A 15,151-nucleotide genomic window follows, 5' to 3' on the forward strand; every position below is an offset into this window, starting at 1 on the left:
CAGCACGGTACTCCTATCGCCTAGAATTCATCCATTCGAATTTGCGAGTTAAGCAGCAATAATATCTGTTCTCAGCTCTGTATCCCTAATTGCTAGATTCAGGAATGAGTCGAGTACTAAAAGAATGGCATTGATTGTTTCCATTCCAAATTTGGCACGTTCAGTGGGTGTGAGACAGAGAGAATAGCCAGGAGAATAGCAGACCACCTCTGAAGAGTACTTTGGGGAACCAGCTTCTGCATAATTCACAGCGAAGCAGACTAACTGGGGTCAGATTTAGGAAAGCATCAGAAGTTAATGTCATAAAAGGTTGGGAGTCTCTGCTATGAAGTGGTGACTACAAAGTAGGGCAGCATGGAGCAGAAATTTCAGTACCTCGACATGTATCACCAGTCCCCTTAGAGTTCAATATTTCAAGATTCTAAGGTCCTAAGTGACCAGTTGGTGACTGAGGATATTCAGACAATGAGTAATGTGAATTGAATATGAAGCTGGCAATAAATATGTCATACCCTTTTCACAGAAAGAAGAAGCAATGGACTATGTGGCTGGGTTCACAGTAGCACATGATGTCAGTGCACGGGACTGGCAGATGAAGCGAAATGGCAAGCAGTGGCTGTTGGGTAAAACGTTTGACACATTCTGTCCACTGGGACCAGCCATAGTCACCAGAGATGCTCTCTCAGGTACTAATAAAGCACTGCATTTGAGACCAGATAGTGCTACCATGGAATAAGAACGGAACTGCTGCCTGACCCATCAACCTATAATGGCACTCAGTCACCAAACAATTTGACTTTCAAGTTCTCATCCTTGTTTTCAAAACCCCTTTACAGCTCATTCCACATAGTTCTGTAACCTCCTCCAGCCCTTTAGCCTTCAGAGGTCTCTGCATTCCTCCAGCTCTGGTCTGTTTTAAGTTCCTGTATACTATAGGAATAACAGTAGCTGGCCACCAATCTTCTGCACTACAATCTTTTCTCTTGTTTTTTCGAATATATAATAATGTCCCTGATATCTTTTCCCTATTTTCTTTGAGTCTGTGTGGATGCAATCCATCTGGACCTGATTTTATCTTCTCTACATTTAGCTAATTTATTAACTATCTCCCTTATTTCTATTTCAAATGTGTTGCTATAATTTTTGACCTTTTCTTCGAATGTCATATCCACCTTGTGTTCAGATCTCTACATGGCCTCGTCCCCCCTATCTCTAGCCTCCTCCATCCTTACAACCCTCAAGATCTAAAATAAAAGCAAAATACTGCGGATGCTGGAAATCTGAAATAAAAACAGAAAGTGCTGAAATACTCAGCAGGTCTGGCAGCATCTGTGGAGAGAGAAGCAGAGTTAACATGACTTTTCATCAGAACTCAGAAAGCTCTTGTGTTTCTCCAATTCTAGCCTCTTGCGTATACCGATTTCCTTTGCCCCACCAGGCATCCATGCCTTCAGATGCCGAGACCGTAAGCTCTGGAATTCCCTCCCTAAATCTCTCTGCTTTTCCACCTCCCTCCTTTTAAGACTGTCCTTTAAACCTACTTTGCTAACCAAACTTATGGACACCTGTCCTAATATTTCTTTTTGTGACTCGTGTCAATTTTTGTCTTTTTAATCCTCCTATGAAGTATTCTGGTTAATTTTTAATATGTGAAAGGGGTTCTATAAATGCAAGTTGTTGTTAGTCTACCTGATAAATTTTAAGACAAAGTAACTATTCAATATTTCTGAAATTTCATATCTGTGAATTTATCCTGTGCCTCCCCTTTGTGGCCTTATTCCCATCTTAATTTTCCTTTCAATTATGTGTATGTCGTATGCTTTTCCATTTCTTCTTATATTCTTTGATAATTTCATTTTGAAATTCCTCATGGCCTTCGTAATTGTTTTATTAGCTTCTTTCCTAAGCTGTTGCTATTCCCGTTTGTTGTCATTCTCCTTCATTGAGTTGGTACAGTGTAAGCCTTTCTGTTTAGATTAATTTTACCCTTATCTCTTTCATCATCTTTTACCATCCATCTTGTCTGTTATTTTTTCTTGATTTTTAACAGAATGTACTTCTGCGCTCTATCCACTTCTAAAATATCCACATAAATGGCTTTTCCTCCAAGCTTTATGTCTCTCTTCATCATTGTCTTAAAGCATATCGATATTGCCTCGATGCTCCCCTATGCTTACAACTCTTAACTGCTCTGGTTCATTTCCATTACTATATCTAGCAGTGGTAGCTTTCTTTTTGTGTTTTACATACTACTTAAGAAAGTCATCGTGATCGTGCACACCTAAAAACTTAAGTTCCTTTTTCCCTTTCACTACCTCTTAGTTGATTTGGAGTGAGTTGAAATCTCCCATGACTGAAATAAATAAAAGATATAGAGTAACATAGATTGTCCTGCATATTTCTCCCTCAACTTACATTCTACTATTATGTGGTCGATGGTATACATCTATTTGCAGTAATCGATCCCTTCCTGTCCTTAATCTCAATCCAAATGGATTCTGTTTAGTTATATCTTGTTTTTCCACTACCATTGTTATCTTTAATTCATACTCCATCATGCTTTCCTCATCTATCCTTCCTGAATATGTTTACTGTAATATTTAACTGACAAACTTGTTCTGTATGTAGCCACATTTCAATTATCCCTATTATGTCTGGGTCATTCTACAAATTATTGCAACCTGTTCCCCTGTTTTGCATCAGATGCTGTACAGGCAACTTAATTTGTTTTTATTAATTATTCTTCTCCCTTTATTTTTACAGTTTATATAGTTATAACAGTTTTATACTTATGTTCTATTACTTTATCTGATCCCTATCTGCTCATGATACCCTCATTCCTTTAATTTCCTCTGTTTGACCATTAAACTCATCTCCTATTTCTCTTACCTTTAAGTTGCCATTATTTGCAATATATCCTTTCTTCCGTCTGTCTTGTTTAAAGACTTATCTACAGCCTTATTTATTCTTTCCATGAGGACCTCAGTCCATTTCGGTTCATGTGCCGCTTTGTAATTTAATTCCGAGTTCCCGATACTCCCTCAGCAGGATCGTCTCCCTGTTCATTGCTATGTGGTCGATAACATGGACCATGATTCCCAGTCTTCACCCTCTCTTTTCAGGTCTTTTCTAGCTGCTTTGCAATATCCCCAACTCTAGCATCAGGGAGGCAGAACACGTTTCAGGACTCTCAATCATGTAGGGGATGCTACTCCCTAAATTAGCAAATGCCCTATTATCGATAACTACAACCTTGCTATAAATGAAAGCAAAATATTGCAGATGCTGGAAATCTGAAATCCAAAGCCCCAAACACTGCTTCCAGGTGAAGCAGCAATTTACTTGTACTTCCTTCAATTTAGTATACTGTATTCGCCGCTCACAATGCGGTCTCCTCTACATCGGGGAGTCCAAACGCAGATTGGGTGACCGCTTTGAGGAACACCTCTGCTCTGTCCAAAAGCATAACCCCGAACTTCCGGTTGCTTGCCATTTCAACACACCCTCTTTCTCTCATGCCCACATTTCTGTCCTTGGCCTGCTGCAGTGTGCCAGTGAACCTCAACGCAAGCTGGAGGAGCAGCACCTGATCTTTCGATTCGGCACTCTACAGCCTTGCGGACTCAACCTTGAGTTCAATAATTTCAGAGCATGACTGTCCTTGATTTATATTTTTCCATTTTTTTATTATTTTATTTTTCAACCATGTTTTCACCTGTTTCTCATGTAGCCAGAGCTGCTCATTATTCTGCCATGAACACTCACTCTGGACCAATGCTTTGTCTTTCACCACAAGCATTAACACGTTCTTTGCCTTTGTCCCATGACAGCTTTGTATTTAATCTCTCCTGCCCTCTGCCCTATCACACACTTTCCATTTTCTTCTCTTCCCCACCAAACCCCCCACCACCACTTGCTGAAAACCTAATTATTTTCTAACCTTTGCCAATTCTGATCAAAGGTCACAGACCTGAAACGTTAACTCTGCTTCTCTCTCCACAGATGCTGCCTGACCTGCTGAGTGTTTCCAGCACTTCCTGTTTTTACCACAACCTTTCTGTTCTGCTCCCACACCCCACCACCATTCCAAACGGCTTCCTGCTCTTTAGAACCTTGAACAACATTGTGGCTGCCCTTCCCACAGCCTTTCCTCTCACATTTGGCAAGTACATCATACCAGTTGACAGGATCAGATTCTGCGTTTCCTCTTTCCTTACCTCAGCTAGATTTCTGCGAACTGTCAAACACGCTGATTCCTGATCCTGCACCTCTCCATATGGTGTGAACAAGTTCTGGAGTGAACTATCCGGATAGTCCTCTCCCCGCTTTACGTGTTAGAATGTCTCGAATTCACATTCTAGCTCACTGACACTGAGGTAGAGCGACTCGAGGCAGAGCGACTCAAGGCAGAGGTAGGGTTATTTCCTACTGACGTGGTTGGCCGGGACAGATTTGCTGTCCATAAATTCCCCTACTCTGCAGTCCCGACATATGACCTGTGCTGCTATTTTCTATTTAATTATATAGCAGCTGTTTATCTTTCATGCTAAGTGAATCCCATAATGGTTATTATTTTTCCACCATGCAGCTTAATAAATTTATCCTGTTAGATCTACTTCTTTATTTAAATAAATGGTTTGGATTTTACCCTTGCCTTGTATGTGCTATCAGCCCCTTTATCAAGTTAAAGCTAAGAGTGTAGAGATGAATTTCTTTCACCTCTCTGCTGCTCTGTGCTTTCTTAAAGTATTACTCTTGGTATTGTCCCTCAGTTAACATTACTTAGTACCTCCTTCCCCCTCTACACCCAATTACAATCTCATCAAATAATCCATCTCTTTTCTGATAAAATCTCAGAACCTGTCTTTTCTCTTTACAAATGCTGACTAACTGATTGCATATTTTTAGCATTTGCTTGTTTTTTTCTAATGCTACTATTCTTATCATTGGTTGTGGAATGTGTAAAAAATGAGTGCCATGTTTACCTGCACAACAGCAGTGGCCAGACTTCTAGATACTTAATTGCACATGAAGCACTTTGATATGGTTCTGAAATATGTTATATAAAAGCAAATCTTTCCAGCAGACACTCCAATACAGAACTAGAGGAGTGCGACACTGTCGGAGGTGCCATCTTTCGGATGAGACATTAAACCAAGGCCCCATCTGTGCTCTCAGGTGGACATAAGACCCCATGGCACTATTTTGAAGAGCAGGGGAGTTATCCTTGGTGTCCTGGAATATTTATCCCTCAATCAACATCATAGAAACAGATTTTCGGAGTTCCGAAGAAGGGTCACTGACCCGAAACGATAACTTTGCTTCTCTTTCCACGGATGCTGCCAGACCTGCTGAGTGGTTCCAGCATTTCTTGTTTTTATTTCAGATTTCCAGCATCTGCAGTATTGTGCTTTAATCATAGAAACAGATTGTCTAGTCATTAGAATGTTGCTGTTTGTGAGTATTTGCTGTGCCCAAATTAGGTGCCGGACAGGTGGTAAGCGGTATGGTCACTTCCATGCCTCGCTTCCCAACTGACCGCAATCGTGCTTTGTTAAAAATGGTGTGTTTAGGTCAAATAAACAGACAAACAACAGGTTTTCTTGTAGGTTTTTTAAAAAAAAATTTATTTCAACAGCAAAAAAAACTAATTTCACAACCATTACCCACTCACACATTCACACACATATGCATACACAAGAACAGATAGATAGTGAGAGAAAAGGTAGGTTGCAATTTAAGTTCAAAGGGAGGTAAGAGTTCATAATTTAACAGAAACCCTGCTGTATCTTCTCTGGAGGACAAGTATTTTCAAAGGTGCAGGCCTGGATGTTTGTAGTTATGAACTTGCTGAGATGTTGAAGATTTCTGCTGGTTAAAATATCAGATTGGACAGGTTATCACTTTAAGTTCTCTGCTGCAGGCAGGTTGAAGTGTAGAATTAACAACAGGGCTTCTTGGTGCTGGTCTGATCTCACAGTCTTTGGCTGGACTTTCTTTTGTTGTTTTTTTTCTCGATCTTTCCTCTGTCTTCAGAGGGCTACATTTTAAGGTGAAACTCCATCACCTTGGATTTTCTGTTGGGTGACACATGGCCAGGATATGCAAACCATGTCTGTTGATGTCGCAATGGGGACCATTCTGTTAGAATGGTGCTACTCTACACCGATACATTTTGTTTTGGGCTGAGAGTCGACTTGTCTCCAGAACCCTTTGTTAGTTCGTTCATGTAGACAGGGGTCATCAATATGCAATGGTGCTCATTTCAATTTCAGTAGATTCTCCCCAGAGCTATTCAGACGCAGTTAATAAGTTGCGTCTTTGCAGACAGGTTTGTTGATTTACTGTACAGGAGGGGTCACGTGACTACTACTTCATTTTGACTGTGGTGCAAGTGCCCATGTTCTTGTGGTTTAGTTCAACAGTTGACTTATTTTTCATAATTCCTTCAATTCATTGTTCATTTCATCACAGCTCTTTCCTTGCCTGACACCTACATCACAACAGGAGCTACACTTCAAAAGCAATTCATTAGCGGTAAAGCGCTTTGAGACGCCTGGTGGTCGTGAAAGGCGCGAGATAAATGCAACTCTTTCTTTAGTGTCATCTTCCTGTGAAATGTACTAGCGTAGTGCCTGCTTCATCCATCTGAGGGAGCCGACCAGAAGGAGTGCATTATGAGATTACAAGATAAATGGGAATGAGGGGGCCATGTGACTATTGCAGCTCATCCAGGACATAGAAATAATTTATCAAACTATTTCTTGAATGAGTCTGAAATTTTCATCTCCACCAGCCAGAAGGCCAGCATGTTAATCAATTTAATCTGACATCTGTCCTGAATTGAACCTACTCCTTGTCCCTGTGTTATGCTTTACCTTGAATAAATGTTTTTTTCAAAAATCCAAATGATGTTTGATAGAAATCTGACAAAGTAACAACAAGCAGGGGAAATTGAAAGCAAGATAATAAATTCAAAATAGGAGAGTAGGTCTTCAGTTCTGCATCACTAATGGAATGGTGCGTAGGTTAAGTCAACCCACTGAATTCTAACTGGAAGCATAACTGAATCAGAAAATTCGGACTTAAAATTCCAGGCGGCTGGATTATTTTTATTGTATAGTTAGGTTGAGGCCATGACTGGGCAAGTTATAACTGGTCAGTGAAGGAAGCTGACTGAAAATAAATATTTTGTGCTGCTGCAATTAGTTCTGTGTATTATTCTCTCCAACATTTCCTCATTCTCAGGTAGGTGAAAGAAAAATGTAGTCTTTCATGTCCAACTTGATCTTGCAGTTCAGCTAAATACTTTGTGTTACAGACCCCCACAACCTGGGGATTCGTTGCCGGGTGAATAAAGAAGTGATGCAAGACAGCAATACCAATCAGCTGATCTTTAAAACGGAAGCACTTGTCGCTTGGGTGTCACAGTGAGTGTTATTATGCAATGTCCCTATTTACGATTATAAAATGTATTGGAATTGATTTGATAGACATGCTTTCAATGTCACATAAAACAACATGCATTTATACTGCAAACATTTTGGAGCACTTTACAAGGTGGAATAAGGTAGACGTCCAACGGGGAAAAAAAATTAGAGGGAAGACCACGGTTGCCGTTGGAGAGAAGAATTTTTAGGCAGCTGTTGAAGAGAGAGGAGGGACCCGTGCTGGGAGAAACTCCCAGAGGAGCTAAAGGAATAGACCACAGGCCCTAAAACAGAGTCTTATAGTTCGAAGTTCTTCTACATTACTATGGAGTTGTACAGGATGAAGAGAGTGCTAAACTAGGGAAAATCAATGTGCCAATAAAACACAAACATATTATCGACCTTTAAAGAACTACTTACATTGATACGTATTTGGTGCTGTACTTCTCCCCAATCACATGCGTGAAAAGATCACAGTTCCCTGCCTTCCTCCTCACAGCAAGAGGGCATGGTGATCCAGTATTGCCTCTCTTGTGGTGATGTATAGACAAGTTTCAGAAAGTGGAATCATCATCCCTTAAATCCTTTCCTGCCTATGAGAAAGAAAAGGAAAATCATAACATTTTTACAGAGGTAGATTGGGAAGAACATGAAGTCAGCAGTCACCATAATGGGATCAAGACCGCTAAGAAATTTTGTGACAAGATTGGGATGCAGAGGGAAGGTTCGAGGCAACCAGCCTGAGCAAGAGAAAAACATTACCAACTCCCCCAAGCAACAGTTTAAAGTTTATTTCAACAATTTTTGTACCTGAGACTATCACCAGTGAGACCAGATAAAGACGTACAGCGAAACCTTTTTTTAAAATTCATTCATGGGATGTGGGCGATGCTGGCCAGGCCAGCATTTATTGCCTATCGCTAATTGCCCTTGAGAAGGTGGTGATGAGCTGCCTTCTTGAACCACTGCAGTCCATTTGGGGTAGGTTGACCCACAGTGCTGTTAGGAAGGGAGTTCTCGGATTTTGACCCAGCAAGGAGCCTTGGTGCATTGCTGCAGTGCATCTTGTAGATGGTACACACTGCTGCCACTGTGCGTCGGTGGTGGAGGGAGTGAATGTTTGTAGATGGGGTGCCAATCAAGCGGGCTGCTTTGTCCTGGATGGTGTCGAGCTTCTTGAGTGTTGTTGGAGCTGCACCCATCCAGGCAATTGGAGAGTATTCCATCACACTCTTGACTTGTGCCTTGTAGATGGTGGACAGGCTTTGGGGAGTCAGGAGGTGAGTTACTCGCCTCAGGATTCCTAGCCTCTGACCTGCTCTTGTAGCCACGGTATTTATATGGCAGATATAAACCTGTGACAGATAATGGCCTAAAATAACCTGCACTGGCAACACTTGCAATGAATGGCATAAATATCCAATCCTCCAATGATGTTAAAAATTTGCTGGAAAACTGATCTATTTATTTTTCTTTATATTTAACTATATGCGAGTTAAGAGACTACGAAACTAAATATATCACCTAAAAACTAAACTTCAGATAAACAGACAGTAAATCTACACAAAATAGCGGGGGACCTGGGACCTGTTGCCTGCAATTTCTGTTATGTGGGAACTCCAGGAAGCCTTATGTGCCCTGTATAACCATGTGTGCAGAAAGTGACTCCAGCTGCAAGAGCTCAAGGTCAACATTTCTGAACCTGAGATGCGGCTGGAGTCATTGCAGGGCATATGCAACTTTCTGGATTGCATGTGTTAGGAAGCGGTTACACTACAGTCAGAATCCAGGATAGTAAGTGAATGTCTTTCCGGAAGCAATGCAGGAATCCTCCGTGAATGTGGCACTCAAAAAACAGTTTTCAATACTGCAAAGGAGAGCAGACTAGAGCACATGCATAATATTATGTGGCAAGTGCCTGCATAGTGGGCACAGAAAAAGGTGGAAATTTAATCGTTAGGGGGATCGATAGATGTTTCTGTTACTGCGAATCTGAGTCTTGGTTGGTGTGTTGCCTCCCTGGCATCAGGATAAAGCATACTGAGGAATGGGTGCAGAACATTCTGCTTGGGGAAGGGGAACATCCAGAAGTCTTGCTTCATGTTGGAACCAGGGACAGAGGGCTTGTCTGTGGCGGTGAGAGCACTGAAGGAACACCAAATATCCTGGAGATATCTGTAACAGAATCATAGAAATTTACAGCATGGAAGCCCATCGTGTCCGTGCCAGCTGACAAATAGCCATCCGGCCTCATCCCACTTTCCAGCTCTTTGTCCATATCTAAGTTCTTTTTAAATGTTATGAGGGTTTCTGCCTCTACCACCCTTTCAATCAGTGAGTTCCAGATCCCCACCACCCTCTGGGTGAAGAAGTTTTCCTTTGAATCCCCTCTAAACCTCGTACTTCAACCTAAATCTGTGCCCTTTGGTTATGGACCCCTCGACCAAGGGGAATAGGACTTTCCTACCCACTCTTAATATTATACACTTCAATTATGTCTCCCCTCAACCTCCTTTGTTCCAAAGAAAATAAACCTAGTGTATCCAATATTTTTTCATAACTGAAATTCTCCAGTCCAGCTAACATCCTCGTAAATCCCCTCTGTACCTCTCCATTGCAATCACATCTTTCCTTTCGTGCCGTGACCAGAAATGCACATGGTACTCCAGCTGTGGCCTAACCAGTGTTTTCTACAGTTCTAGCATAACATCCCAGCCTTGGTTAATAAAGTATCCCGTACGTCCTCTTGACCAGCTTAATTACCTGTCCAGCTACCTTCAGGGTTCTGAGGACATGCACTCCAAGGTCCCTCTGTTCCTCTACTTCTCAGCATCCCCAAGTATTCCCTTGCCTTGTTCGCCTTTCTCAAATTCATTACCTCACATTTCTCCGGATTGAACTCCATTTGCAACTGTTCTGCCCACCTGGCTAGTCCATTGATATCTTCCTGCAGTCTCCAGCTTTCTTTTTCATAATTAACCTCATGGCCAGTTTTATATTGTATGCAAACTTCTTAATCATACCCACAATATTCAAGTCAAATTCATTGATAAATACCACAAAAAGCAAGGGACTGAGTCCTGCAGAACCCCACTGGAAACAGCCTTCCACTCACAAAATACGCCTCGACCATTACCATTTGCTTCCTTCCCTTAGCCTATTTTGGATCTAACTTGCCACTTTGCCTTGAGTTCAACAATTTTAGATCATAACCTCTGCCCCCATTTTGTTTCACGTTTATTTGCTGGCTCGGTTTTTTTCTCATTTCTTTCATAATCTCTTTACTTTGCATTTGGACGGTTGCTATCCTATCATTTATGCTCCATCACCACTTCCTTTGGCTTTGTACCATGAAACCTTTTCTGATTTAATTTTTTCTTCCCTCCACCCTACCAGAGACTTTTCCTTTTGTTGTTTTTCCCATCCTACCCCCTTTCTCACTTGTTCAAAACCTATTACATTTCTAACTTTTCGCAGTTCTGATAGGTCACTGACCTGAAACGTGAACTGTTTGTCTCTCCACAGTTGCTGCCAGACCTGTTGACTGTTTCCAGCATTTTCTTCTTTTATTTAAGATTTTCCAGCATCTGCAGTATTTTGCTTTTGTAGTTTAATAATGTACCCTATCAGAGTGGGTTTTGGCTAATGGGATTTGATCACTATTAGCAGTGAAGGCTAAAAAGCCAATTGCGTTGTCTTGCTTTTTTGTAACCAGAACACCATTTTCTCTGTTTCCACTTGTTGCCAATTATTTTTTCAGGTTTGTGACCCTGTATCCAGGAGATGTTTTCTTAACTGGAACACCATCTGGAGTCGGAGTATTCAGGAAACCACCTGTTTTCCTAAAAGTAAGTGGTGTTGATTCTTGCCTCTCCTCAATAATGAGTTCACCTTTAAGTTATTAATTGTTCATGAAGTGCTTTGAGACATTTCTGATAAATGCCATGAAGCATAATACAAGAGCAAATTCAAGTATCTCTCCATTTCAACACCAATAAAATCTGTTACATATGTAGTGAAAAGTGGACAATGTTCCACGAGCACCAACTACCTCTGCTGTCTCATCCAAAAGACTAATAATCATCTATGAGCTTTGAAGCTGAATAACAATGCTATATTTGACAAAAGGGAGCCACACAGCAGAGTTCAATTCTATCCTCATCTGATGTCCATGTGGGCATTTTCCAGCAAGTGTCCCTGGAAAGTGATGAGTCTCAAAACCCTGGCTAACATTTTTCTCTTTTGCCAAGGAGAGCAGAAGCCAATTATAATGCCCTTTTGCTACCCTGGCCTTTTTTAAAAAAAAAATTGTTCTCCGAATGCAGCTGACACATGCAGAGCCACACTTTTATTGCCCAAACGAGGTGATGAGCCTTCTCCTTGAACTGCTCCAGTCCTTATGTTGATAGTGCTCCCATTAAACTATTAGGCAGGGAATCAGGATTTTGTACAGCCGCAATGAAGGAATGGGCAGCAAGTCAGTATATTTTGCGACTTGGAGGGGATGTGGACAAGGATGCGATCCTATGATCTCCAGACGTTATTATGGAGGGTGGGTCATTGATGAAGCAGCTTAAGTTGAAGATGAATTGTAGACAAGCTAAGTGAGTGGGCAACAAGGTGGCAGATGGAGTACAGTGTGGGAAAGTGTGACCTTATTCATTTTGGTACTAAGAATAGAAAGGAGAATATTCTTTAAAAGGCATGAAACTTCCAAATGTTGATGACTTGGGATACCAGTACAAGGAACACAAAGTTAGCATGCAGATACAGCAAGCAATTAAGAAGACAAATGGCTTGTTGGCCATTATCCCAAGGGGATTGGAAGTCTTGCTGCAATTCTGCAGGGCTTTGGTGAGACCACACCTGGAGTATTGTGCACAACTTTGCTCTCCATATTTAAGGAAGTATTTACTTGCATTGGAGCCTGTACAGCGAAGTTTCACTGCATTCGGAGCTGGGATGAGAGTCTTGTCCAATGATCCGAGGCTCAGTAAACTGGTTCTATACTCTCGAATTTAGAACAGAAGGTGATCTCTTTGAAACATACAAGCTTCTGAGGAGACTTGAGAGGGACGACATTGAGAGCCTGTTTCCCTGGCTGGGGAATCTAGAACATGGGGGCACAATCTCAAGCGAAGGGGCTGATCATTTGGAACTGAGATGAAGAAATTTCATCACTTAATGGTTGTGAATCTTTGTAATTCTCTAATGCAGAGGGTAGTGGATGCTCCATCATTGAATATATTTTAAGGCTGAGATGGACACATTTTTGGTCTCTCCAGAAATCAAAGGATGGAGGAAGCAGGCAGCAAAGTGCAATTAAGGCCAAGCAATTAAGGCCAAGCCATTATTGTATTGAATGGTGGAGCAGGCTGGAGGGGCCGTATGGTCTACTCCTGCTCCCATTTCTTATGTTCTTAATAATACCTCCATTAAGAACTCCTGCATCAAACCCTGTTTAAAAATAGCACACCTGAGACTACTTGTCCACATGGGATATAAGAAGGTACAGTCTTAGAAAGCTGGCTGGTTGTCCACATACAGGGCAAGAGACTCGTAATATATAAAACAGAAACCCACGTTTAGCTCCAGGATGTGGAATACTGACATCGAAAGCACAAGAAATACCCGAGCAGAAACACAGAGCAAGATCTAAGAACAGTTGAGTAAATGGTTTGTTGCGGAGGAGTATCAATACGACCTATCATTTTACTCTTCATTCACAAGTATCTCGGGGCTTGAGGTGGTGAGTGCAGGAACGATGTGTTGGGTAGAGTTTCCATCGTAAATATATAGGAAGTGATGATATCACCGAGTGTTTCTGGAAAAACCTACTTATGCCTCCAGTAAGTGAAAGATGAACTCTGATGGAGCAAGATTTCAGTTTACTTTGGAGTTTATTCAGAGAAGCCTTTCCATCAGCCGAGAGGAGCAAGGTAAGTGACTGAAACAGCAGTGACCAATCTGAAATGCCTCTGAAAAAGCATGTTTGGAATGAGTCCTCACAAATTTGCTTATTGAAAGGATCACAGTGCCATTTGTTTGGTGATAGTGAAGTCTGGAATTACTAATTGAAAGGTCAGTGGGGACTGACCCTTAATGTTAAAAAAATTATCCAGATTCTACAAAATAATGATAATGTGCAAACTCGTCACCTTTACAATCCATGTTCGTAATTAGTCAGTTTGTTTAATTTTGTAATATTCATCAGCTCTGTCAAGTGTCACTAATTTCAATGGATAAACTGCTATTCATTTTATTTGCATTTCTTTGCAGCATGGAGACACTGTGGAATGTGAAATAGATGAAATTGGAACCTTAAGGAACGTTATCATTTAGGTTTTCCGATGTATTAACAGAAGGTATCAAATTATTTTCAATGAGAGATATTTGAGTAATACCCAAGAGTGCTGGAGGGGACAGGGAGTGTCTGGATGACAGTCAACCAGGGTTAAATAATGATATGTGTAGATGGAAGAAGCTTCTGGATTATTTCCTCATTGTCTTTGAGAATTTTTTATGCAGAATTTTCCCTCAGATTAATGGGTGGAGCAGAGTTCACACAGACAGAGAGAAATGGCCTTTGTGAGCTGAATGGCCTTTTCTCATGCCAGGTTGACTTCAGATTCTAAGCCAGAATTGCTGCAATTTGGGCCTAGTTTATTGCCCATTTTGCTCGCACGAGGGGAATTGCCACAACAATCCAAGGTTGGTTGCGCTTGGTTGTTGCAAGAAAAAGCTGGTGAAAAAGTCCAAGAAATGTTAGGATAATGGGCCGAAACATTGCAAGGTGCTCCAAACTCAACAGTCATTATTCAAGCATATTTAGGTGGTTCAGAGTGCGAAACTGTGATGCTCTGTCGTATGATATGTAAATTTCAATGCATCTGCATTAATTAAAGATGTAGCTGACAAATGGGATTAGATTAACCAACATCATGGTGGTTCCATGGGGCGCAGCAACGCTCTGGGTGTCAGAAATATAAAGCATGTTCTGCCACATTGCATCAAACGGATAAATCTAAAAATAATGGTTAGCTTGATTTAAATAATTAGGTCAAGGATATTTATTATGTATTTTAATAAAATATTTTAAATGGTTGAAGATTTAAAGAATGGAACAAAAATCCACAGTAAAAATGGAGGTGAAGATCTGCTCAATTGCAAACTGCTCAAAGCACACAACCATAAACCATGCTGCACGAAAAAATTGCAACACAAATTTAAACTAAACGCCTCTGTTTTACAGGCCGATTTATCTGGCGAGATGGAGCAACTTTCTGTGGTCTGTGGCTAGAACATGGGAGGAAATAGAGGTTGATAACTTGCGATGGAACTCTTGTATGAAGAAGCACACTGACTATTTGATTTCTCACTGAAGTGCATGGTTCAGCACAGGATACATTAAAAATCATGTCACTTAAAGATTAACAATGCATGATAAATGAGGTGCTAACTTGTTAAACCTTCTTTTGCTGTGTACATGAAGCTTTCATAAATCTAAATTCCTAATTCCCATCTAGGTTTCCTTTTAATAAAAGAAAGCCATTACTGATCTAGATATTTTGAAGAAAAATAGTTGGAGCAGATGCAGTCGACTTCTACATTGTGATAGCATCCAGTTTCACACACCATGAATATTATCCGTCAACCACTTGAGAAAGCAGATGGGACATCATTTAACATCTTTTGAATGAAAGTAGGAGCAAGGGCCTTAT

At 40.9% G+C, this 15,151-nt stretch overlaps 1 protein-coding gene across 3 annotated transcripts in view; it reads left to right on the forward strand.

Annotated features, from left to right (window-relative positions):
* Positions 1 to 14,945, forward strand: part of fahd2a (fumarylacetoacetate hydrolase domain containing 2A) — a 28,036-nt gene extending 13,091 nt beyond the window's left edge. For all 3 annotated transcript variants that reach the window (XM_068022959.1, XM_068022960.1, XM_068022958.1), the window contains exons 5-9: positions 524 to 686; positions 7,322 to 7,430; positions 11,191 to 11,278; positions 13,710 to 13,795; positions 14,683 to 14,945. In XM_068022959.1, coding sequence (XP_067879060.1) covers positions 524 to 686; positions 7,322 to 7,430; positions 11,191 to 11,278; positions 13,710 to 13,772 — 423 coding nt within the window. In that variant the 3' untranslated portion in view covers positions 13,773 to 13,795; positions 14,683 to 14,945. The remainder of the gene's footprint in view (positions 1 to 523; positions 687 to 7,321; positions 7,431 to 11,190; positions 11,279 to 13,709; positions 13,796 to 14,682) is intronic.
* The last annotated feature ends 206 nt before the right edge of the window (positions 14,946 to 15,151 follow it).

The sequence above is a fragment of the Heterodontus francisci genome, chromosome 47 (genome assembly GCF_036365525.1).
Source record: "Heterodontus francisci isolate sHetFra1 chromosome 47, sHetFra1.hap1, whole genome shotgun sequence".
In the NCBI taxonomy this organism is placed as follows: Eukaryota; Metazoa; Chordata; class Chondrichthyes; order Heterodontiformes; family Heterodontidae; genus Heterodontus; species Heterodontus francisci.